Source organism: Gigantopelta aegis, chromosome 11 (genome assembly GCF_016097555.1).
Source record: "Gigantopelta aegis isolate Gae_Host chromosome 11, Gae_host_genome, whole genome shotgun sequence".
Lineage (NCBI taxonomy): Eukaryota > Metazoa > Mollusca > Gastropoda > Neomphalida > Peltospiridae > Gigantopelta > Gigantopelta aegis.
In genome coordinates, this window is record NC_054709.1 from 7803363 (window position 1) to 7829222 (window position 25860).

Consider the following 25860-nt stretch of genomic DNA (forward strand, 5'->3'; position numbering starts at 1 on the left):
GGACTACTCTGTGTATTTTAGACACAGTACTTACCGATACCTTGGTCAGCTAACTTGTCTAGATGGAAAAGACCCCCATTGCTATTTTTTTGTGGTAAATTCCTCATTTATCACAGGAGTACATCTATAAATATGTCATACATAAACTGATTACGTCATGACATATTTACAATATACTATTGGGGGTGTTTGCACAACGTACAGGTGCAGCTATAATAGTTATAGCAATATCAACGCACAGTGTGCTGTCATGTCCATAACATTGTTTACTTAGCAGTGCGCTGCACACCTTCACATTACGAAACGGTTAAAGCTGTTTGCAAGAAGATGGAGCTTATGAGTATTGATGTTTTATATAATAGCGTTTAAAATTTGGATGGGTCGTAGCCAGTGGTAAAGCACTCGCTCGATGCGCAGTCGGTCTGGGATCGATCCCCGTCGGTGGGCCCGTTGGGCTATTTCTCGCTCCAGTCAGTACACCACAACTGGTATATCAAAGGATGTGGTATGTGTTATCCTGTCTGTCGGATTGTGCACATAAAAGATCCCTTGCTGCTAATAGAAAAAAAAGTATCCCCTGAAGTGGCAACAGCGGGTTTCCTCTCTTAATATCTGTGTGGTCCTTAACCATATGTCCAATGCCATATAACTGTAAATAAAAAAAATTAAAATGTGTTGAGTGCGTCGTTAAATAAAACAATTCCTTCAAACTCCTTTTGTTTGTTACAGATGAGTGGAATAAATAGAGGATACTCCCCTCGTGTCTTGTGATATCATAATTTATCAGCACGAGTTGATACACATATGAAATCCGAGGATTTTATACTTTTATCAATGAGTGCTGATAAATTATGATATCACAAGACACGAGGGGGGTATTCATTTTATCATCCATTATCATTCTTTTCATTTGCGACAGTTGTAAACAATGTCAGTAATGTGGGTTGAATGTCAGCGGTAGACTCATTAACTAGCAGAACGGCAGTGGTGTGACGTCACTAATGTTAGGTTTAGCGCTGAAACAAACTTAAGTCACGTAACAAAACATTGTCTTGTGATTAAAATTTGACCAATCAAGATTATAAGAAGCGATATCTCTGCAGGAGAGAGATATCGCAAGTTATAGTGCCAGCAATATCTCATACAAAAGCCTTTAATGGATGATAAACATGAATACAGTTTAATATTAAGTGATGATTTAGTTTTTAAAGTGTTCAATGAAAGTGGGTGATTATTATTGACCGATCAGTCACTCTTATGGCGAATGTAAGAATGGTGTAGAAAATAGTTGTTTGTGTTTACTTTCCCTATGTACATTGTACTTGTTTTGTATTCCAGTGTGCACCCCAGTTGGTGTGGCCAGAATGTTTACTGTGATGGGGCAGCTTGTTGTGAAACCAAAGGTATGCTGTATTTTACATGTATTAGTCATGTCTCAGGCTTTGAACACTCGCCAAAAACATATGGTGGCCCAAAATATAATGATGCATTTTGGCAAATTATGGTAAGCGAACCACGAGCAAGATTTTAATGTGGAATATAAATATTAATAGTGGCTCATATGTTATAGCTCTAAAGAAGATAATATCATTTGGGCGACTAATGCCATTATTTTTTTTATATTTAAGTCGCCCAAACAGGACATTGGTCACATTTGGCGACCTGGCCACAGGCCGTTTCGAGCTCTGATATCTGTAGTTTATATATTTATTTAGCTCTAGCAGAGGTTGAAATTGGCTGACAAACGTTTGCTGTATTTTACGGGTATTAGTCATACCTGTAGTTTACAAGTTTAATTTAGCACTACCTGAGGTTGAAATTTGCTGACAAAGATTTGCTGTATTTTACGGGTATTAGTCATACCTGTAGTTTACACGTTTAATTTAGCTCTAGCAGAGGTTGAAATTGGCTGACAAAGGTTTGCTGTATTTTACGGGTATTAGTCAAATCTGTAGTTTACATGTTTATTTAGCTCTAGCAGAGGTTGAAATTGGCTGACAAAGGTTTGCTGTATTTTACGGGTATTAGTCAAATCTGTAGTTTACATGTTTATTTAGCTCTAGCAGAGGTTGAAATTGGCTGACAAAGGTTTGCTGTATTTTAGGGGTATTAGTCAAATCTGTAGTTTACATGTTTATTTAGCTCTAGCAGAGGTTGAAATTGGCTGACAAAGGTTTGCTGTATTTTAGGGGTATTGGTCAGATCTGTAGTTTACATGTTTATTTAGCTCTAGTAGAGGTTGAAATTGGCTGTTTGCTGTATTTTACAGGTATTAGTCATACCTGTAGTTTACATGTTTAATTTAGCTCTAGCAGAGGTTGAAATTGGCTGACAAAAGTTTGCTGTATTTTACGGGTATTAGTCATATCCGTAGTTTACATGTTTATTTAGCTCTAGCAGAGGTTGAAATTGGCTGTTTGCTGTATTTTACGGGTATTAGTCATATCTGTAGTTTACATGTTTAATTTAGCTCTAGCAGAGGTTGAAATTGGCTGACAAACGTTTGCTGTATTTTACGGGTATTAGTCATATCTGTAGTTGACATGTTTAATTTAGCTCTAGCAGAGGTTGAAATTGGCTGACAAAAGTTTGCTTTAGAAAAATGTAGATAGTTTCCTCTGATGGCTACGAGTCAAAATTACCAAATGTTTGACATCCAAAAGCTGATGATGCTCTAGTGGTGTCGTTAAACAAAGTAAACTTTTAAATTTGCTGTCAGCAGAACCTTTTTCACAAAATTTATATTTTTGTTTAATAATACAACAGGGCTTCTAGAATTTTATAGAAATCCACTAGCCATGGGATCAGTGATTTTTTTAATTTACTAGCCATAATTAAAAATTCACTAGCCCTACTTTAAGTAAAAACAATTTTACTAATACATGTAGTAATAATCAGATATGTCACATAAAGAGAGAGATAGAGCTTAAAAACCCTTAGATTGGGGGTGGGAAGAGGGGGCAGGATATTCATATTTACTAAATAAGACATAAATGTAGTAATAATCAGACATGTCACCTAAAGAGGGAGATAGAGCTTAAAAACCCTTAGATTGGGGGTGGGAAGAGGGGGCAGGATATTCATATTTACTAAATAAGACATAAATGTAGTAATAATCAGACATGTCACCTAAAGAGGGAGATAGAGCTTAAAAACCCTTAGATTGGGGGTGGGAAGAGGGGGCAGGATATTCATATTTACTAAATAAGACTTAAATGTAGTAATAATCAGACATGTCACCTAAAGAGGGAGATAGAGCTTAAAACCCTTAGATTGGGCGTGGGAAGAGGGGGCAGGATATTCATATTTACTAAATAAGACATAAATGTAGTAATAATCAGACATGTCACCTAAAGAGGGAGATAGAGCTTAAAAACCCTTAGATTGGGCGTGGGAAGAGGGGGCAGGATATTCATATTTACTAAATAAGACATAAATGTAGTAATAATCAGACATGTCACCTAAAGAGGGAGATAGAGCTTAAAAACCCTTAGATTGGGGGTGGTAAGAGGGGGCAGGATATTCATATTTACTAAATAAGACTTAAATGTAGTAATAATCAGACATGTCACCTAAAGAGGGAGATAGAGCTTAAAAACCCTTAGATTGGGGGTGGGAAGAGGGGGCAGGATATTCATATTTACTAAATAAGACTTAAATGTAGTAATAATCAGACATGTCACCTAAAGAGGGAGATAGAGCTTAAAAACCCTTAGATTGGGGGTGGGAAGAGGGGGCAGGATATTCATATTTACTAAATAAGACATAAATGTAGTAATAATCAGACATGTCACCTAAAGAGGGAGATAGAGCTTAAAACCCTTAGATTGGGGTTGGGAAGAGGGGGCAGGATATTCATATTTACTAAATAAGACATAAATGTAGTAATAATCAGACATGTCACCTAAAGAGGGAGATAGAGCTTAAAAACCCTTAGATTGGGCGTGGTAAGAGGGGGCAGGATATTCATATTTACTAAATAAGACATAAATGTAGTAATAATCACATATGTCACCTAAAGAGGGAGATAGAGCTTAAAACCCTTAGATTGGGGTTGGGAAGAGGGGGCAGGATATTCATATTTACTAAATAAGACTTAAATGTAGTAATAATCAGACATGTCACCTAAAGAGGGAGATAGAGCTTAAAACCCTTAGATTGGGGGTGGGAAGAGGGGGCAGGATATTCATATTTACTAAATAAGACTTAAATGTAGTAATAATCAGACATGTCACCTAAAGAGGGAGATAGAGCTTAAAAACCCTTAGATTGGGGGTGGGAAGAGGGGGCAGGATATTCATATTTACAAAATAAGACTTAATGCAGCATTTGACAAGGTATTTTTTCCACTAGCTGTAGGGCTAGTTATAGTAGTTATTTACTAGCCCAATACTGAATATCACTAGCCATGGGAGTGGGGCTACCATAATCTAGAAGCCCTGTCTGGCATGGCAATAGTAGTTATTTACTAGCCCAACACTGAATATCACTAGCCAAGGGAGTGGGGCTACCATGATCTAGAGGCCCTGTATAATAATAATATGGTAATATTAACAGATTCTGTCCTTTTTATAATAGCTCACAATTGTTTATGTTGATGTTTAAATTGGATTTCATAACTCACAATTGTTTATGTTGATGTTTAAATAGGATTTCATAACTCACAATTGTTTATGTTGATGTTTAAATAGGATTTCATAACTCACAATGTTTTATGTTGATGTTTAAATTGGATTTCATAGCTCACAATTGTTTATGTTGATGTTTAAATTGGATTTCAGTTTCTGAGAGATATTGAGGATGAACTTTTTACCGTGAAACTTGAAGAGGAGAATTTGATCCGCAAGATTAAATATGGGAACAATGGTAAGGCAGATTTTAAATGTTTTAACATTTATTAAAAAAGAAGTTTAAATTTGTTTTATGCTTTGTACGATTCCAACAAACACATTGTAGTGCTAATAAAACTTAAAATAAAATAAATTATATTATTGAAATTTGTTCTATGCATTGTTCAATTTATTTTTTAAAAAGTAGAATTTATGATAGCATTTAAAATAAAATAACAAAATTACATTTAGTCTATTGAAATTTTTAAACACTAAGGCATATTTTGGACTATTAATCCGTTTTTGATAACTGAAATCATACTTTACTTAGATTTTATTGTTTACATTATCAATTTCCGTACATTCGAAGTGTTTTTGGTGATCCTGGTGTTTTTAATATCACAAAATGCATTTCTCATATTTTTAAAAACGCACGTGCATCTGAGAAGTAACAGTTATGGAGTCGAGTTTTAGTCTATTTTTAAAGGGTACTTCACCATTTCAAAGTCACAGACTCATGTTTTACTCAATTGTAACTTTATCCAAATGTGTTACAGGTTTGTAGATTGACTAAACTTAGTGTTACTTTTCACGGGTTGAAACTAGGGTTTGTCCCTTTAATTCATTCCATTGTATTGCATTGAGTGTGTTAACCGGTTGCTTGTTCTTGACAGTGCCTTGTGAAATAGCAAATGGGCACACTGATCCGGCAGTCTTAAGAGAACTTCTTCAGCAAACACAAACAGACAAATTGGAACTAGGTAATTGCCTTATTTATCTGATCATGTTAAGATGAATTGATTTGTTTATATGTATATTCCATAGTCCCCTTTCCTATCTCTCCTTTGACTTCCATCTCTTTTCCTTCCCGTCTGGCAATCTTTCAACTCTTTGTCTCCGGAATGGCAATAGGTGCTTGTGTGTTTTATTGTGCAACAGTTGTAATGGGTATTCCGAAGGTTTTTTAGTTCTGAGGTTATAATATATTTTGATCCCCGTTCCACGAAAGAATTGTAGCTAAGTTTGATAGTGGTGCTATGGTCACTTTGGAAAGGGGCCCTTATTGAGAAATACTTTTGAAAGATAATGTTCATTTTAACTAATTTAAGTTTGTGTTTTAAAATATATATCTCATGCTACTGGCTAATTTTCAGATGTGGTGTGTGTGTGGGAATTTACTAATAATTTTAGGTACTGTATAAAAAAAAATATTTGTACTGTTTCACTTATACAACAGTACTTTATAAAAAGAATAACTACTTTCCATTGGCTGTTAGTTATTTAGAAGATACTGTGGAGGGGAAACTGCATGATAGTTTGATGTTAGGATAACACACAAGAGGAAGCTTTCTGTATTTGTTTCATGTTTGTTCAGTATTGCACTTTTCAGAGGTTGCTACCTAGTTCTAAAATGTCACTAATAGAAATTTTGAAAAACCAAATGTTTCCTGGTTTGTAGTTACTTTACTACTTTACTCTGTTTATCTTGCTTTTATGTGAAGTAAAAAGGCAAGATGTGGGAGGTAGGAAATGTTTTATTTAGCAATGCACTCAACACATTTTATTTACGGTTATATGGCGTCAGACATATGGTTAAGGACCACATAGATATTGAGGGAGGAAAACTGCTGTCGCCACTTCATGGGCTATTCTTTTCAATTAGCAGCAAGGGATCTTTTATATGCACCATCCCACAGACAGGATAGTACATACCATGACCTTTGTTACACCATTTGTAGAGCACTGGCTGGAACAAGAAATAACCCAGTGGGTCCACCGACGGGGACCGATCCTAGACTGATTGCACATCAAGCAAACGCTTTACCACTGGGCTACGTCCTGCCCCAAAGGAAAGATATCGGTGTGGTCCTTAACCATATGTCCGACGCCATGAAACTGTAAATAAAATGTGTTGAGTGTGTTGTTAAATCAAACATTTCCTTCCTTCCTTCCTTCCTTCCTGAATATGTTTATGGTAGGTGAGCATTAAATCCACGTAATTCTTTTTTCCTTCTTCTTCAGAAAAGCGCCAGAGAGTGTCTTCACTGAGGAGAAACCTGTGCTATCCAGTAGTGATGCTTTTACTTTTAGCTTTAACAGTAAGTTGGGCTCTCTCCTCAAGATACTTAACATACATGACATCTGTGCATCCATCACTCCATCCATCCATCTGTGCTTCCATCACTCCATCCATCCATCTGTGCTTCCATCACTCCATCCATCCATCTGTGCTTCCATCACTCCATCCATCCATCTGTGCTTCCATCACTCCATCCATCCATCTGTGCATCCATCACTCCATCCATCCATCTGTGCTTCCATCACTCCATCCATCCATCTGTGCTTCCATCACTCCATCCATTCACCCGTGTATCCATCCATCCATCTGTGCTTCCATCACTCCATCCATCCATCTGTGCTTCCATCACTCCATCCATCCATCTGTGCTTCCATCACTCCATCCATCCATCTGTGCTTCCATCACTCCATCCATCCATCTGTGCTTCCATCACTCCATCCATTCACCTGTGCATCCATCACTCCATCCATCCATCTGTGCATCCATCACTCCATCCATCCATCTGTGCTTCCATCACTCCATCCATCCATCTGTGCATCCATCACTCCATCCATCCATCTGTGCTTCCATCACTCCATCCATCCATCTGTGCTTCCATCACTCCATCCATCCATCTGTGCTTCCATCACTCCATCCATTCACCCGTGTATCCATCCATCCATCTGTGCTTCCATCACTCCATCCATCCATCTGTGCTTCCATCACTCCATCCATCCATCTGTGCTTCCATCACTCCATCCATTCACCTGTGTATCCATCCATCCATCTGTGCTTCCATCACTCCATCCATCCATCTGTGTTTCCATCACTCCATCCATTCATCTGTGTATCCATCCATCCATCTGTACTTCCATCACTCCATCCATTCATCTGTGCTTTCATTAATCCATCCATCCATCTGTGCATCCATCGCTCCATCCATCCATCCATTCATCTGTGCATCCATCCATCACTCCATTCATCTGTCCATCCATCTATGTATCCATCCATCCATCCATCCATCCATCACTCCTTCCATCTATCCATTCATCTATGCATTCATCCATCCATCTATCTATGTATCCATCCATGCATCCATCCATCTGTGCTTTCATCAATCTATTCATTAAACAATCCATTGATCCATGTATTCATCCATCCATCCATCCATCTGCTTTCATCCATCCATCCATCCATTCATCTGTGCATCCATCCATCACTCCATTCATCTATCCATCCATCTGTCGATCCATCTATCCATCTATCCATCCATCCATCCATCACTCCATCCATCCATCCATCTATCCATTCATCTATGCATTCATCCATCCATCTATCTATGTATCCATCTATGCATCCATCCATCTGTGCTTCCATCAATCTATTCACTAAACGATCCATTGATCCATCTATCCATCTATGTATTCATCCGTTGTCTATCCGTCCATCCATCCATCCCATCCATCCATCCATCCCATCCATCCCATCCATCCATCCATCCATCCATCCATGCATGCATATACTGTGGTGTGTTTGTTGCAGTCTAGGATCAGTCTTCATATACTGTGGTGTGTTTGTTGCAGTCTAGGATCAGTCTAGGATCAGTCTAGGATCAGTCTAGGATCAGTCTTCATCAGTGGGCAAATTGGGCTACTTCTTGTTCCAGACAGTGCCCCACGACTAGTTTTTCAAACTCTGTGGTATGTGCTACCCTGTATATGGGATGGTGCATATGAAAGATCCATTGCTACTAATGTAAAAAAAATTACCAAATATTTGACATCCAGTAGCTGATGATTAATAAATCAATATGCTTTAGTGGTGTCATTAAAGTTTTTCATTATTTTAAATCCATCCATCCATTCAATCATTTGTGCAGCTGTCCATCCATCTGCGCATCATCCATTCATCAATCCATCCATCCGTCGGTCTGTCCGCCCGTCCGTCCGTCCGTCCATCCATCCATCCATCCATCCATCCATCTGCGCATCATCCATCCATCCATCCATCTGTGCACCCATCCATCGATCCGTCCGTCCGTGCGTCTGACTATGTACTGTTTGATTACTATAGTGCGTATGTCACTGTTTGTTGCAGGTATTTTGTATCCTGACCGTTGCTCACAATACAGTCATGTTGTTAGTGGGAATCAAAGCTCATCCGTCCATCTGACTATGTACTGTTTGATTACTATAGTGCGTATGTCACTGTTTGATTACTATAGTGCGTATGTCACTGTTTGATTACTATAGTGCGTATGTCACTGTTTGATTACTATAGTGTGTATGTCACTGTTTGTTGCAGGTATTTTGTATCCTGACCGTTGCTCACAATACAGTCATGTTGTTAGTGGGAATCAAAGCTCATCCGTCCATCTGACTATGTACTGTTTGATTACTATAGTGCGTATGTCACTGTTTGTTGCAGGTATTTTGTATCCTGACCATTGCTCACAATACAGTCATGTTGTTAGTGGGAATCAAAGCTCTTCCGTCCGTCTGACTATGTACTGTTTGATTACTATAGTGCGTATGTCACTGTTTGTTGCAGGTATTTTGTATCCTGACCGTTGCTCACAATACAGTCATGTTGTTAGTGGGAATCAAAGCTCATCCGTGCGTCTGACTATGTACTGTTTGATTACTATAGTGCGTATGTCACTGTTTGTTGCAGGTATTTTGTATCCTGACCGTTGCTCACAATACAGTCATGTTGTTAGTGGGAATCAAAGCTCATCCGTCCATCTGACTATGTACTGTTTGATTACTATAGTGCGTATGTCACTGTTTGATTACTATAGTGCGTATGTCACTGTTTGATTACTATAGTGCGTATGTCACTGTTTGATTACTATAGTGTGTATGTCACTGTTTGTTGCAGGTATTTTGTATCCTGACCGTTGCTCACAATACAGTCATGTTGTTAGTGGGAATCAAAGCTCATCCGTCCATCTGACTATGTACTGTTTGATTACTATAGTGCGTATGTCACTGTTTGTTGCAGGTATTTTGTATCCTGACCGTTGCTCACAATACAGTCATGTTGTTAGTGGGAATCAAAGCTCTTCCGTCCGTCTGACTATGTACTGTTTGATTACTATAGTGCGTATGTCACTGTTTGTTGCAGGTATTTTGTATCCTGACCGTTGCTCACAATACAGTCATGTTGTTAGTGGGAATCAAAGCTCATCCGTCCATCTGACTATGTACTGTTTGATTACTATAGTGCGTATGTCACTGTTTGATTACTATAGTGCGTATGTCACTGTTTGATTACTATAGTGCGTATGTCACTGTTTGATTACTATAGTGTGTATGTCACTGTTTGTTGCAGGTATTTTGTATCCTGACCGTTGCTCACAATACAGTCATGTTGTTAGTGGGAATCAAAGCTCATCCGTCCATCTGACTATGTACTGTTTGATTACTATAGTGCGTATGTCACTGTTTGTTGCAGGTATTTTGTATCCTGACCGTTGCTCACAATACAGTCATGTTGTTAGTGGGAATCAAAGCTCTTCCGTCCGTCTGACTATGTACTGTTTGATTACTATAGTGCGTATGTCACTGTTTGTTGCAGGTATTTTGTATCCTGACCGTTGCTCACAATACAGTCATGTTGTTAGTGGGAATCAAAGCTCATCCGTCCATCTGACTATGTACTGTTTGATTACTATAGTGCGTATGTCACTGTTTGTTGCAGGTATTTTGTATCCTGACCGTTGCTCACAATACAGTCATGTTGTTAGTGGGAATCAAAGCTCATCCGTCCATCTGACTATGTACTGTTTGATTACTATAGTGCGTATGTCACTGTTTGTTGCAGGTATTTTGTATCCTGACAGTTGCTCACAATACAGTCATGTTGTTAGTGGGAATCAAAGCTCTTCCAGCAGAAGCAAAGGTAAGATTCATATTACTTTCATTAGTAGACGGGGCGCGACATAGCCCAGTGGTAAAGCGCTCACTTGATGCGCAGTCGGTCTAGGATCGATCCCCGTCGGTGGACCCATTGGGCTATTCTCGTTCCAGCCAGTGGTCCACGACTGGTATAATAAAGGCTGTGGTATGTGCTATCCTGTCTGTAGGATGTTGCATATAAAAGATCCCTTGCTGCTAATTGAAAAGAGTAGCCCATGAAGTGGCGACAGCGGGTTTCCTCTCTGAATATATGTGTGGTCCTTAACCATATAACCATAAATAAAATGTGTTGAGTGCGTTGTTAAATAAAATATTTCCTTCCTATTAGACCCCTACTGGTCCAGCCGGAGGGGACTATAGGTTTCATCTCCTTCCTTCAGTCTGTCTGTCCGTCCGTTCATCCATCTGTCCCACATATAGTTTTCTGAATGTTTTATTCACAATGCCATGAGATATTGAGCTGAAATTCAATCTAATTAAAATTAGCTCCACTATTACATGTGGATCTAAAGACAGCCAGTTGGAGCTCATGTCCACCAATCAAAACCTTACTTGCAGAATCCTGCCAGTGATTTAAAAATAATTTGAAAACATTCCGAATTATCCTGAGGGTATACGACATGTTTCGTGTGAATTACAAATGCCTTAAAACATGTTTTATTTTATAAAATGAATAATTTGTAATGTAAAACTGAAGACTGATTTAGGTTTTTTTTAATTTTATAAATAAATAAATATTTTTTAATGTAAAATTGAAGACTGATAACCCACCCCGTACATATTGGTATGGTTCGCTGTACTGCGGCCACTAAAATAGACTCACCCGATATTTTTAGAATTTGTATGCTCCCAAATAACGTTATAAAAGGCGAAGTGTGATTGGTCAATATTTAAATTATTATTTACAGACGAAATGTTACCTGGACATTGGGGACTACGCAGTGTTGTTAGTTTTAAATCACTGGCAGGATTCTGCAAGTAAGGTTTTGATTGGTGGACATGAGCTCCAACTGGCTGTCTTTAGATCCACATGTAATAGTGGAGCTAATTTTAATTAGATTGGCTGAAATTTTGTGTATAGCTTCATCATATACTGTTACAATGGCAATTTACCCATTTTTGACAGAGTTATGGCCCTTGAACTTAGAAGCTATGAAACATTTTTTGCTGAACTTTTTTTGGGCAATATCTGAAGATATTGAGATGAAATTTTGTCATGCTTTATCATGTACTGTTACAGATCAAATTTAACGTTCATGGTGATTTACCCATTTTTCACAGAGATATGTCCCTTGAATTTAGGAGACACGAAAATGTGTTGGGTTATGTATGGGACATGTATTGCTTTAGCAGTACTCTCAGAATGCTTGTTAGTCCCCTCCCAGTCCAACAGGAGGGGTCTATAGGTTTTATCTCCATCTGTCTGCCCCACATATAGTTTTCCGGATGTTTGGATTTTTGTGTATAAATTTATCATATACTGTTACAGATTAAGTTTGACTTTCATGGCAATTTACCCATTTTTCACAGTTATGTCCCTTGAATTTAGGAGATACGAAAATGTGTTGGTGCCATTATGGGACATGTACTGCTTTAGCAATACTCTCAGAATGGTTGTTATACAAGAAAACAAAGTAACGTAAGAATTAAAGATTTTTCACTAGGCTGTAATGTATTCAGCACCATTCTCCACGACACAGTCTACATGTCTAAATGTAAAAATTATCAAATATGTCTTTTTCGAAATTATATATACAATCCCAACCAGTGCTTTCCAGACTTCTCCAACAGGTGTCGAAATAGCCATGTTAGACACCAAGTGGCCACAGTTTAAAATGTGCTGGGGTGTCGTTAAACTATCTCGTTCCAGCCAATGCACCACAACTGGTATATCAAAGGCCATGGTATGTATGTACTACCCTGTCTGTGGGATGGTGCATATAAAAGATCCCTTGCTGCTAATCGAAAAGAGTAGCCCCTGGAGTGGCGATAGCGGGTTTCCTTCCTCAATATCTGTGTGGTCCTTAACCATATGTCTGACGCCATACAACCGTAAAATAAAATGTGTTGAGTGCGTCGTTAAATAAAACATTTCTTTCTTTCTTTCGTTAAACTAACATTCCTTTCCGTTGTATGTTTTCAGGACACTGTGTTAGGAATATCATCCTTGTCCATGTTTGGAACGGTGGGAGCTGCAGTCCAGATTTTACTCATTTTGTATCTTTTACATCAGGAGGTGGAGAGAAGTGTGGGGGGGGGGGGGGGGATGTAGCCCAGTGGTAAAGTGTTCGCTTGATCAGTCTAGGATTGATCCATGTCAGTAGTACTAATAAAACAATTATGGCACTTATGTGATTGTAAAAATTTTAAGATATGGCCAGTCAGTGCATATAAAAGATCCCTTGCTACTTATTCAAGATACGAGGGTGGGATATAGCCAAGTGGTAAATTGCTTGCTTGATATATGGTCAGTCTTGGATTGATCCCCGTCGGTGGACCCATTGGGCTATTTCTTGTTCCAGCCAGTGCACCACGACTTGTATGTCAAAGACCGTGGTATGTGCTGTCTTGTCTGTGGGATGGTGCATATAAAAGATTCCTTGTTACTAATGGAAAAAATATAACGGGTTTCCTATCTAAGACCATTCATCAAAATTACCAAATGTTTGACATCCAATAGCCGATGTTTGACATCCAGTAGCCGGTGATTTAATAAATCAATGTGCTCTTGTGGTGTTGTTACGGGTTTCCTCTCTAAAGGCTATACATCAAAATTACCAAATGTTTGACATCCAATAGCCGATGTTTGACATCCAATAGCCGGTGATTAATAAATCAATGCGCTCTTTTGGTGTCGTTAAACAAAACAAACTTTAACCTTTTTTTTAATATCTGAAGTAGATAAATGTTTGAAATCAGATTTAAAAATCTACATTTCCAGGATTTCCTAAACAACTGATAATTTAGTGACATGAAATCAAGATCCCACATTTGTATGGTCATTGAGGTTACCAAGAGATTACTATATCTAAACAAAGTCCAGAACAAAGTACTGTATTAAACAGTAGTAACACCACTTGAAGGTTCAACAGTTGTGTTTTAATCAAATATAAGATGCGCGTTCAAGTATCAGTACAAATAGAACAATGATTGAATGAAGAACAAAGTATTGGTGGGTCTATAGAGGTTTTATACCATTTTATCCTGTGATGACTGATTAAAGCATACTCATAAACGTATACTAGCAGATTATAACTTTTGACATCACATGCATAGCTACATTACAAAATTGCTCATTTGACCTCTAGGTCATCATACAATGTGGCTGAAATAACAGAAATAATAGCTTTTCCACTTAATTTTATGGTCTGCAGGATAGAAATAATAACTAGTTACTGATGTCGGATATCTGCTTTATCCTGTTCAGGCTGAATGAGAAATTCACACACTATGCTTATTTCAATGCCTGCTTTTGTTTTTACAACCAGCTGATATTTGGTCAAATAAAATCTAAATTCCACATTTGCATCATTTCCTTAGCAACCCACTAATAATTTCATAAAATAAGGCCTGGATTCTATATTTGCCTCATTTTCCATGAGAAGCAGTAATTCATCTCAATATTGAGATAAAATGTAGGTTGCGGGTGTGTCGGTATGGTTTCCTTGATGACACAACAGATACCTGATGTCTGCGTCGGTGGTTGGCTTCTACAGTCTGCCGTTGTTCTGCAAGTTGCACCCACGTGTCCACGACACGTCGTTGGTGTCCATCATTGGCAACTGTGTCGTCATACTAGTCCTCAGCTCAGCACTACCCATCCTGTCAAAAACACTTGGTAAGTACCCATCCTGTCAAAAACACTTAATAAGTGCCCATCCTGTCAAAAACACTTGGTGAGTACCCATCCTGTCAAAAACACTGTGAGTACCCATCCTGTCAAAAACACTCAGTAACTACCCATCCTGTCAAAAACATACCCATCCTGTCAAAAACACTTGGTGAGTATCCATCCTGTCAAAAACACACTGTGAGTGCCCATCGTGTCAAAAACACTCAGTGAGTGCACATCCTGTCAAAAACACTCAGCGAGTGCCCATCATGTCAAAAACACTGAGTACCCATCCGGTAAAAAACACTCTGTGAGTACCCATCCGGTAAAAAGCACTCGGTGAGTACCCATCCTGTCAAAAGCACTCAGTGAGTACGCATCCTGTCAAAAGCACTCGCTGAGTACCCATCCTGTCAAAAGCACTCGGTGAGTACCCATCGTGTCAAAAGCACTCGGTGAGTACCCATCCTGTCAAAAACACTTAATAAGTACCTGATAGATAAACTTCTATATTATTTTTTATTCGTTGCAGGCATTACAAACTTTGACCTGATAGATAAACTTCTATGTTATTTTTTAATTTGTTGCAGGCATTACAAACTTTGACCTGATAGATAAACTTCTATATTATTTGTTATTCGTTGCAGTCATATTACAAACTTTGACCTGATAGATAAACTTCTATATTATTTTTTATTCGTTGCAGGCATTACAAACTTTGACCTGATAGGTAAACTTCTATATTATTTTTTATTAGTTGCAGGCATATTACAAACTTTGACCTGATAGATAAACTTCTATATTATTTTTTATTCGTGGCAGGCATATTACAAACTTTGACCTGATAGATAACTTCTATATTATTTTCTATTTGTTGCAGGCATTACAAACTCTGACCTGATAGGTAAACTTCTATATTATTTTTTATTCGTTGCAGGCATATTACAAACTTTGACCTGATAGGTAAACTTCTACATCATTTTTTATTCGTTGCAGGTATTACAAACTTTGACCTGATAGGTAATTTTGGCAGCATGGACTGGCTTGGAAACTTCTATATTATTTTTCTGTACAACGTGATATTCGCTGTCGGAACTGCGTTGGGTCTCGCCACCAAGTTCACGGCCACCATTCGCCGTGAGATCTACAATCGGCTGAAAACGGCTTTCAGGCGAGACAAGCGGACGACACCTGGGTCATCGGCCAGTGCTAGTGGGGGATTGAAAGAAGAATGAATGTGGGATGGAGAGACAGTAGTAGTGTGAAGTAATGATTGAGTGAGTTGGATGAATGAATGTGAATAATGCAATGAGATTGTATTGTGCAATATGTGTGGTAAAAGGGGGTCCATAAAGTATGTATGCTAATAATCGCAGATTTTTTTTACACTGTCTCTCTCTCATATATATTTTTCGTAAAATAAATCCATCACCCATTAAGTATCATAAACTTGATTGTCGGTTGATATGGCTATTATGTGTGAGGTTGTTATAAAATTTCAGTTGTTAATGCTTTCAAACTTGTGAGGTTCTTAAAAAAAATAACCCTAAATTTTGCATACAAAAATGCACTACCCAATTTTCAGTTGTAAATGCTTTCAGACTTGTGAGGTTGTTGTAAAAAACACACACTAACCTTTATATACAATAATTGGATTAGTTGTTGCCTACCAGAATGCATTCAGTTATACAAAATCACTTAAATGTTTTTTTTTCTTCTTGTGATATTCCATTTTACAAGTTCTAGCAATCAAACTCAAAGTGTAAGTTAGATATACAATAAAGTACACATATAACGAACATGCTTAGAACGAACTACTCCATAGAACGAACTGATGGTAAAGTCCCGTTTTATCTCCCTATACATTAATAAGCAGCTTATGCAACTGTGTACAAGAAACTACTGTTATAACGAACTAACTATCATGGTCTCTTACAGTTCATTATAAGAGTACTTTCCTGTACAGTCGAACCTGTCTTAAGCAGGCACACGGGAGTAAACAAAAGTGACTATGTCAGACAGGTGACCACTTATTATGAGTATATTTACATTAAAAATCATTTGGAAGAGAAAAAAAAATGGCCCCTTTACGGCAGGTGACCACTGAATACAGGTGGCCACTAGGACATGTTTAACTAATTAAAAAGTGCAATTGTGTCCATTTTATACCTTAAATTTAAGCCATAAAAGAATTTATAGAAGATAATTTATTAATAAAACAATAGAATTTGTCAATAAAACAATAGAATTTATTAATAAAACAATTTAAACAGTCATTTTTGAACTATTGGTACATATCAGTAAATCCTCATCCCCCCTCCCCGGGGGGGAGGGGGGGAGGATAGCCCAGTGGTACAGCGCTCGCCTTCTGCTCGATCGATCCCCGTCAGTGGGCCCATTTGGCTGTTTCTTGTTCTAGCCAGTGCTCCACAACTGGTGTAACAAAGGCCGTGGTATGTACTATCCTGACTGTGGGATGGTGCATATAAAAGATCCCTTGTTGCTAATTGAAAAAGAGTAGCCCATGAAATGGTGACAGCAGGTTTCCTCTCTCAATATCTATGTGGTCCTTAAACATATGTCTGACACCATATAACCGTAAATAAAATGTGTTGAGTGCATCGTCAAATAAAACATTTCCTTCCTTCCCTCCCCCACCCCATTTGTATGTTTTTTCTCTAGATGATGTCTGAACCTCACTCGCCCTCTCTAGGCACACATACTTTATGGATGTCACTTAGACAAGGTTGTGAGTAATCGTCCTGTCATGACGTCAGTGTTTTACCTTGTTGTTATCTTGGAATATGAGATATTACATTGTGTGTAATCCGAATTAGTATTATTAGTGTGTGTGTTTGCTAAACAAAGTATGAAACATAAGGCAAATCTTAAAAATGAATGTTTTCAAATGAACAATGAATGCCCTACATATTATGTACTTGCATTTAAAAAATATATAGTTATACTTTTCAAAAAATGTAGCGGAACTTTTAATAAGAATTTACAATTGCCAAAATTGTACGGTATATTAGCTGTGGGGAATGGTTATATGATAATAGTGAATTAATTGGGCAAACATTACAACCGGTAGTTCAGTATTGCAGTGGGATTTATGACCACCAAAGATCTTGAAGGACGATTGGGTCCAGAAGTGAAATTTGAAAGCTGATGTTTTTTAATCAGTAAATTGCAAATTCAAACAATAAAAATGACTAAAAACAAAAACAATAACAACTCTATGATCAACAGAATGAAAAAGATTGGCAGAAATAATTCTCCACAGTGATTAATCGACCTTCCAGGAAATTGTTAAAATCGAGAATGACACCCCAAGTACGCACATGTACGGGGCATCTGCGTGATGCACGTGCAAACTATAGAATGTGTTTTGGTTTGTTGATAAACAGATCTGAACATTCTTTACTAGGATGTCTGTGGTCAAAACATATGTTCGGTCTAATAGTTAATATTAACATTAATATTTCAGGTTTCCCTACTTTTGTTGAAGAGTATATATCATTGTTTTAGTTTAAATGTTGCAGGATGTGGTGTAGTGACTGTCTTTGCTCAATTATAGGTTAGATGTTCAGTCGGGAATTTATTTAAGAATTTTCTGTTGTTATTTTTTTTTATGTTTGCCTTGTGATCATGGGAACCCCATTGGAAACTTGTTTTTAGGTTCCGTTGAATAGTCGTACTGAATATAATAATCATGGGAAACGAAATTTCGGTTCTGTGATTTTACCGACGCAGTACTGGAAAGAATCGTTTCCCGTGAAATCAGGGGGTCTGCTGATCATATTGCATCGCTCTTTGATTCTTCAAACTAAAACAAAACTTTGCTGTTGTACTTTTCCCATATAAAATGGGGAATTCCTATCATGGCATATTTGACCAACATGCGTTCAGTAATCTCAATTAGTTTTAAACAGGGTATACTCCCAGGGGTTTATCCAGGTGTTCTGTGTGTCCGAACATAAAAACCATCACCCCCCACTGAAAATTCCCAAGTTCTGTGCTAAAAATTCCCAAATCATTTGAAAAAATATAAATTTAATTATGTCTGTTCTAATAAATTAATTTAAGGATGGTGTGGTGCATCATTCAGTGGCGTGACAACATGCCACATATGATATTTCATTTCATTTCAACTTATTTTCGTGCTTATATCCAGTTAAGATTCAAGCACGCTGTCCTGGGCACACACCTCAGCTATGTGGTCTGTCTGTTCAGAACAGTGGGTTAGTTGTTAGTTGGTTAGTGGTTAGTGAGAGAGAAGGTGGTGTCGCCCTACACCTACCCACTGAGCCCTTAAGAACTCGCTCTGGGTTGGAGCCGGTACCGGGCTGCGAACCCTGTACCTACCAGCCTTTAGTCTGATGGCTTAACCACGACACCACCTAATTCCATCGTACATGGGACCCTGGTGAAAAATCCTGGATAAAATCCAGACTCTTCTAGTCATCACAGTCGGAAGAAAATCATGTAGAGTAAATTAACAGGCAGCAAACAAATATTTAACTGACTGGCCTCGGTGGCGTCGTGGCAGGCCATCGGTCTACAGGCTGGTAGGTACTGGGTTCGGATCTCAGTCGAGGCATGGGATTTTTAATCGAGATACCGACTCCAAACCCTGAATGAGTGCTCCGCAAGGCTCAATGGGTAGGTGTAAACCACTTGCACCGACCAGTGATCCATAACTGGTTCAACAAAGGCCATGGTTTGTGCTATCCTGCCTGTGGGAAGCGCAAATAAAAGATCCCTTGCTGCCTGTCGTAAAAAGAGTAGCCTATGTGGCGACAGCGGGTTTCCTCTAAAAACAGTGTCAGAATGACCATATGTTTGACGTCCAATAGCCGATGATAAGATAAAAAATCAATGTGCTCTAGCGGCGTCGTTAAATAAAACAAACTTTTTACAAATATTTAACTGAGACCATCCTCTTACAACATCAGGACCCTGTTTTAGGAAAGTATCTTAATGCTAAGATCACTTTAACTGCATAACTACCTTATGCATTTACGGTGATCTTAGTGCTAAGATTGCTTTGTAAAACGCAGACCAGGGGCTCTAGTTCACTAAACGTTCACTACTTGGTGATGTGATGTTGCTTAAAGATGCCAAACATATTTATTAATTTCTTCTGTGAAACATAAAGTTTATTCCTTCAGCTACATGTACAAGTTTTTAATAAATTACAGCTAAATAATTCCATTTACTAGAAGGAACATTTTTTTTATTTTAGGGAGGAAATCTTAAGAGAGTGTCACATGCATTAACTAGTGACATCACTGTTTTATGTGTACACATTCAGCACACTGAGTTTACCCAGAATTCTTTGTGGTCAATTGACAAAAGAAACAAAGATGGTAGCCATGCTATATTTAGTCATAAATTATTTGTGAAACCTCTCTTATTGTCAAGTGCAAGATTAAAAAAAAAACATCATTCTAGTGTTAAATATGGAAAAATTATGCGTGAGACAGAGTAATTTGTAGTTATTTATTACAAATAAATGTGAAAAGAATGAAATATTGTAGTTTCAGCTTTGACATAGGACCTTTAAAGAAACAGGCCCTAGTTTTTAAACACTAAGGCATATTGTTCAGTATTTGAGCCATTTATGATCACTGAAATCAAACATTACTTATATTTTATTGTTTAGATTATCCATTTTTATACAAGTGAAGTGTTTCTGGTCATCCTGGTGTTTCTAATAAAACAAAATGCATTTTTCATATTTTTTAAAATGCATGTGCGTCCGAGAAATAACATTTATGGAGTCGAGTTTCAGTCTGTTTTTAACGATATTTCACCATTTCAACATCACAGACTCTTGTTTCACTCTCTTGTAACGTTATCCAAATGTGTTACAGGTTTGTAACTTAACCGAACTTACCTGTAGTGTCAATTTTTACGGCTTGAAACCAGGATCTGTGACTTTAAGAGAGCTGTGTCTATTAGGCCACCATTATATACCATTAACATTTCATCTGTGTGTTATTTAGTCAAATACTCGGTCTTAGAAACCTGTCTTGGTCACAACTCTCTGGTGAGGTCGGAGGTTCTGTCCATGAAAGGCGTGCTTGAACAGTTCTCTGATGGAAGCATGCATGCCAAGAATTACCCACACCCACAATGTTGAAATCCACTGTACATGTCTTCAGTTTCATTCGTGTATCAAATTGGAATATTTTTAATATATCTAGTTGCGTATTTAAAATATTAAATATCATTTAATGTTGTTCTGTAAAGTTAGATAATTTTTGATAATTTTGTGTGATGTTTGATTCATATATACTTTTTTGTTGATAAAGTTTTTTTAAATGAAAGAAAAACATGCTATGCTGGGGTGTCATTAAAGATACATTCATTCATTCATGTATTCAACAATAATATGTTTTCATGGTGTTTTAGGCTATTCTTAATTATCAAAATTATCAAGAGCATCCAAATCGGGGGGGGGGGGTTGGGGGGGGGGGGGGGGGGGGGAGTACATTACCACTTTCCCACCATAGAAAAGCATGCTTAAAAGTGTAAACTGACATTAATCCCTTCCACTAGCATATGGTTCCTACAGTCACATGAATGTTGATATCATGAATGTTGATATCATGAATGTTAACATTGTAAACATCCCTTGTGCGGCATTCTCATTATGCGATTTGTTGCATGTGATTTGTCGTGGCGACTCTAATCATGTGTGTGGGAAGACGTTACGTCATAAGATTTCATGACGTTAAATAAAGCTTGTCAGTTTAAAAATATTTTTCTGGAAATGTAAGTGCATTAAAATTCCCACTGAATTAAAGAAAACACGAATGGTACCTGATGGTATTATGTAACAAAACAATTATTGACCACATCTGGCTCATAATAGGTTTTCCACTGAATTAAAGAAAACACGAATGGTACCTGATGGTATTATGTAACAAAACAATTATTGACCACATCTGGCTAATAATAGGTTTTTATGGACCGATGAAATACGGATTATTTAAAATGTTTTTTTTTTTTTTTAAAAGTGAGAACAAAACTGAACAGTTTTAACTTTAATGTGATTTAATTGGCTGAGAGCTTACGATTTGTCGTGAGAAATAGGACGTGTTCCAATCAGTACCAATCAGTACGACTCCGACATGACTTGTTGTACAAGACTAATGTCGTTCCGATTTAGGTGTTCTCACAGTATGATTTGATCGTATTCATGAACTTATCTTTGTGCTAATATCCAAGCATGCTGTCCTGGGCACACGCTTCAGCTATCTGGGTTGTCTGTCCAGGACAGTGGATTAGTTGTTAGTTGGTTAGTTGTTAGTGAGAGAGAGAAGAGGGTGTAGTGGTCTTACACCTACCCATTGAGTCGTTAAAACTCGCTCTGGGTCAGAGCCGGTACCGGGCTGTGAATCCTGTACCTAACAGCCTTATGTCCGATAGCTTAATCACTATACCACCAAGGCTGATTTTGATCCCACACAACAAGTCTGTGCAACTATCGGTAATCGCATAATGACGATGCCCATTTAGTCGTCGTTCATCTTGTCACACTCCTTGACAGTCATTCCTGTTTTTATCAGACTGTGTTTCACGGTGTATGAATCGGTTCTTGTAATATTTTATCTCTCTGTCATTTCGGTTGCCAGTTAAACATATATAATTAAATTTCTGCTACATTCATTACAATATAACGTCATCCCATTGGTCAAGATGCAGCAATGGGAGTTTGTTAATTTCTCGATGAATGTAAAAATTTACGTCAGGGAATGTCATATCTGATGATGTCATTTTATATGGGGAATTTGTCTTATTGAGCATTATTGTTTATGGACCAAACATAATTCAAAATAAAGTGTGAAGTTTTAGGATTATTATTAGCAAGTATCATTCAAAGTTAATTATAAGTATTGTCTGTTATTTCTTTTACGTCCATCTGGGTATGAACAAAAAACATTTTAAAAATAATTTCATACCCCAATTAACGTAAAAGAAATAACAGACAATCCTTAACGGGACATGCCCTACACATGTAGTTTTTAAACACTAATGCATATTTTTGACTATTTTAACCGTTTTTGATAACTTACATCATACTTCACTTAGATTTTATTATTTAGATAATCAGTTTCCGTACATTCGAAGTGTTTTGGGTCATCCTGGTGTTTTTAATATCACAAAATGCATTTCTCATATTTTTAAAAATGCACGTGCGTCTGAGAAGTAACAGTTATGGAGTCGAATTTTAGTCCATTTTTATAGGGTATTTCACCATTTTAAAGTCACAGACTCATGTTTCACTCTGTTGTAACTTTATCCAAATGTGTTACAGGTTTGTAGATTAACTAAACTTAGTGTTAATTTTCACGGGTTAAAACTAGGGTCTGTCCCTTTAACTAAACTTAGTGTTAATTTTCACAGATTGAAACTAGGGTATGTCCCTTTAATTGAGTGTATATATGTTCTCAAATTTCAAAATCTAACTTCACAGATGTTCAAAATAGTCTTCCTTCCTCAGGTTGAGATTTTGTTCTTACTACATGTAATTTTAAAAAGCTAATCATTATTTATTAAGAGGATCCTGATCAGGTATTGTAATAAGAGGGCCCATTGGGCTGTTTCTCGTTCCAGCCAGTGCACCCAGACTAGTATATCAAAGGCCGTTTGTACCTGTATGTGTTATTCTGTCTGTGGGATGGTGCATATAAAAGATCCCTTGCTGCTAATTGAAAAGAGTAGCTCATGAAGTGGTGACAGCGGGTTTCCTACCTCAATATCTGTGTGGTCCTTCACCATATGTCCGACACCACATAACCATAAATAAAATGTGTTGAGTGCGTCGTTAACTAAAACACTTCCTTGTACCCAGTAATAAGAATAATAATATTTTTTTTTTTTTTTTTTTTTTTTTTTTTTTTTAATCTTTCATAATAATTTTTGACGTTCACCGTTTATATAGTCATAACTTAATTTGTATAATCACTTTTTTCTTAAATATTTAGGTCACCTGATATTTTTTTTTTTCCTTCTCTGTTTTTTCTTTTGACATTTTTTCTTGCAATCATCTTGTTTTTGGTATAAATAACCATGAATATAAATACTACCACCCCTCACCCTTCAGGAAAACAAATGACCATGGTATGTACTGTCCTGACTCTGGGATCCCTCGCTAATAATGGGAAAATGTAGCATCTTTCATCCAATAATGTTATTGTGAATTTAGCAGATTAATTTCTACAGGTTAAATTATGTCATAATTGTGGATGCTATATTTTTAACATACTGTGAATGACATATTTAATACAGAAGTAATTTGTACTGGTTAAATTGCATTTTATTGTGGGTATCATACTTAACACACAATAGTAATTTCTACTGGTTACATTACTGTATGTGTTACTGTGGGGGTTAAATTGTTTAACATGGAAGTAATTTCTACTGACTAAATTGTGTATAATAGTAATTTCCACCCATTAAATTATGTGTTAATATGACCATCAAATTGTTTAACATAAAGGTAAAACATTTCTGTTGGTTAAATTGTGTGTTAGTCAGTGTTAGGTTTAGTCATTTGTACTGGTTAAATTGTGTTTTTATTTTGGGTATCGTATGTAACATGGGATAGTAATTTCTACTGGATGAATTATGAGTTATTGTTGGTGTCATATTGTCGTATGATTTAACAGAAGTCATTTCTACTGGTTACTGTGAATGTCTAGTATTTAAGGATGAAGTAAATCCAATCCTTATATTTTATATTTGTGAAAGTATCTGATAGTTTTTGTGCATCTGATGCTAGTAAAGCTAGCTGTAATTATTGAAATATTTTATTAATTATATTTACTACGATAACCAAAGAGTAAGATAGTGCATTAGCAGACATGGATCCATAATTGTTTGCAGGGGGGGGGGGGGGGGGGGGAGGGTCATGTGCTGGGGTGTCGTTAAACATTCGTTCGTTCATTCATTCATGAACAACAATTGTTGTTCTGAGCAGGGGGGAAGGGTCTGGACTCTCTCAACTCTCCCACCCCCCTCTTCTGGATCCACACCTGATTAGTTAGATGTGCACAAATGAAGTGAAACTTTGTAAAAATCATCCACATTTTATTGACACGATTTTTACAATATCCTTAAAGTTATTGTAAAATTTTGTGTTTCCATTACTGATGTCATGATCATTTTGTACTTAATTCTTCTTAATTTTAGCTAGAATATATTATTTTTTAATGTTATTTTTAACTATAGCTTATGTTTCATTTTCTGTTCATATACGTTATTGAACTTTGATTTTTTTTAATCAAATCTATAAAAACCAGGATAGGTAATTTCGAAGTTATCGTAGTGCTGCAAAATAATAAGCCATCGTAAGCTATGACGTCACTACAGCACTCACCATAGTGACGTCATAGCTTACGATGGTTTTGCAATAGCTTTATCAAATATGGGCCCAGAACAATAATAACTAACAGTGTACATAAATTAGTTACGCTCATGTTTCTACAGGATTTGACAAAAACATTTTAAAGTCGCTTAGTAGCCACAGGGCAGTTGAATATTAATGTATACTTATTGATTTGTTGACATTATGCGATGACCAATGTCACAATAACATTTATCAAATGCACCTCAGTGGAGGAAAAACACTGCGAGGTAGTGGTGGGTTTTTTATATTTTTTTTTTTTTTTAAACCACTAGCCCATCGGGCTACTGGTTTTGCATTTGTCACTAGCCCTGTCTTAAAAAGAATTAGCGTCGGGCTAGTGGATTTGTCAAACTCTGGTTTCTAACTTATTGAAACTTAAGTTCAAGAAAAGCTGCCTCCATGTTTAATTTTGTAAATTTAGTTCATCTGCCGCCGTTAAAGTATGGACCAAATAGTCTTACAGTCTGACTGTATAAATGATTCATTCGTTCATTCATTCTTGTAAATGAATTAGTTTTAATTAAGAAGTCATTGACACCATACTGACAGTATGAAAATATTGGAAACAAAATTATCAGTGTTTCAGGGCTTTTTTCTCTCTTTTATTAGTTTTCAAAAGCAGGCTGGAGATTTTCGAAGCTATCTTAATTGTACGATATCATAAAACATTATAAGCTACGACGACACATGCTACAGTCTATGACAAGTTTTATGATATTGTGGCACTAAAATAGCTTTGAAAACCTGGGGCCCAATTTTTAGACATTCAGTTGGTTGTGAGATTTATTGTGGACAAGGAG

General features: G+C 37.1%; 1 protein-coding gene across 1 annotated transcript in view; it reads left to right on the plus strand.

The window, feature by feature from the left end:
• The window catches only part of LOC121385374 (limb region 1 protein homolog), a 39092-nt gene extending 22088 nt beyond the window's left edge, over positions 1 to 17004 (plus strand). The window contains exons 8-15 of the mRNA XM_041516035.1: positions 1339 to 1403; positions 4782 to 4866; positions 5504 to 5590; positions 6852 to 6928; positions 10714 to 10791; positions 12952 to 13025; positions 14489 to 14646; positions 15637 to 17004. Coding sequence (XP_041371969.1) covers positions 1339 to 1403; positions 4782 to 4866; positions 5504 to 5590; positions 6852 to 6928; positions 10714 to 10791; positions 12952 to 13025; positions 14489 to 14646; positions 15637 to 15875 — 863 coding nt within the window. The 3' untranslated portion in view covers positions 15876 to 17004. The remainder of the gene's footprint in view (positions 1 to 1338; positions 1404 to 4781; positions 4867 to 5503; positions 5591 to 6851; positions 6929 to 10713; positions 10792 to 12951; positions 13026 to 14488; positions 14647 to 15636) is intronic.
• Positions 17005 to 25860: the final 8856 nt, after the last annotated feature.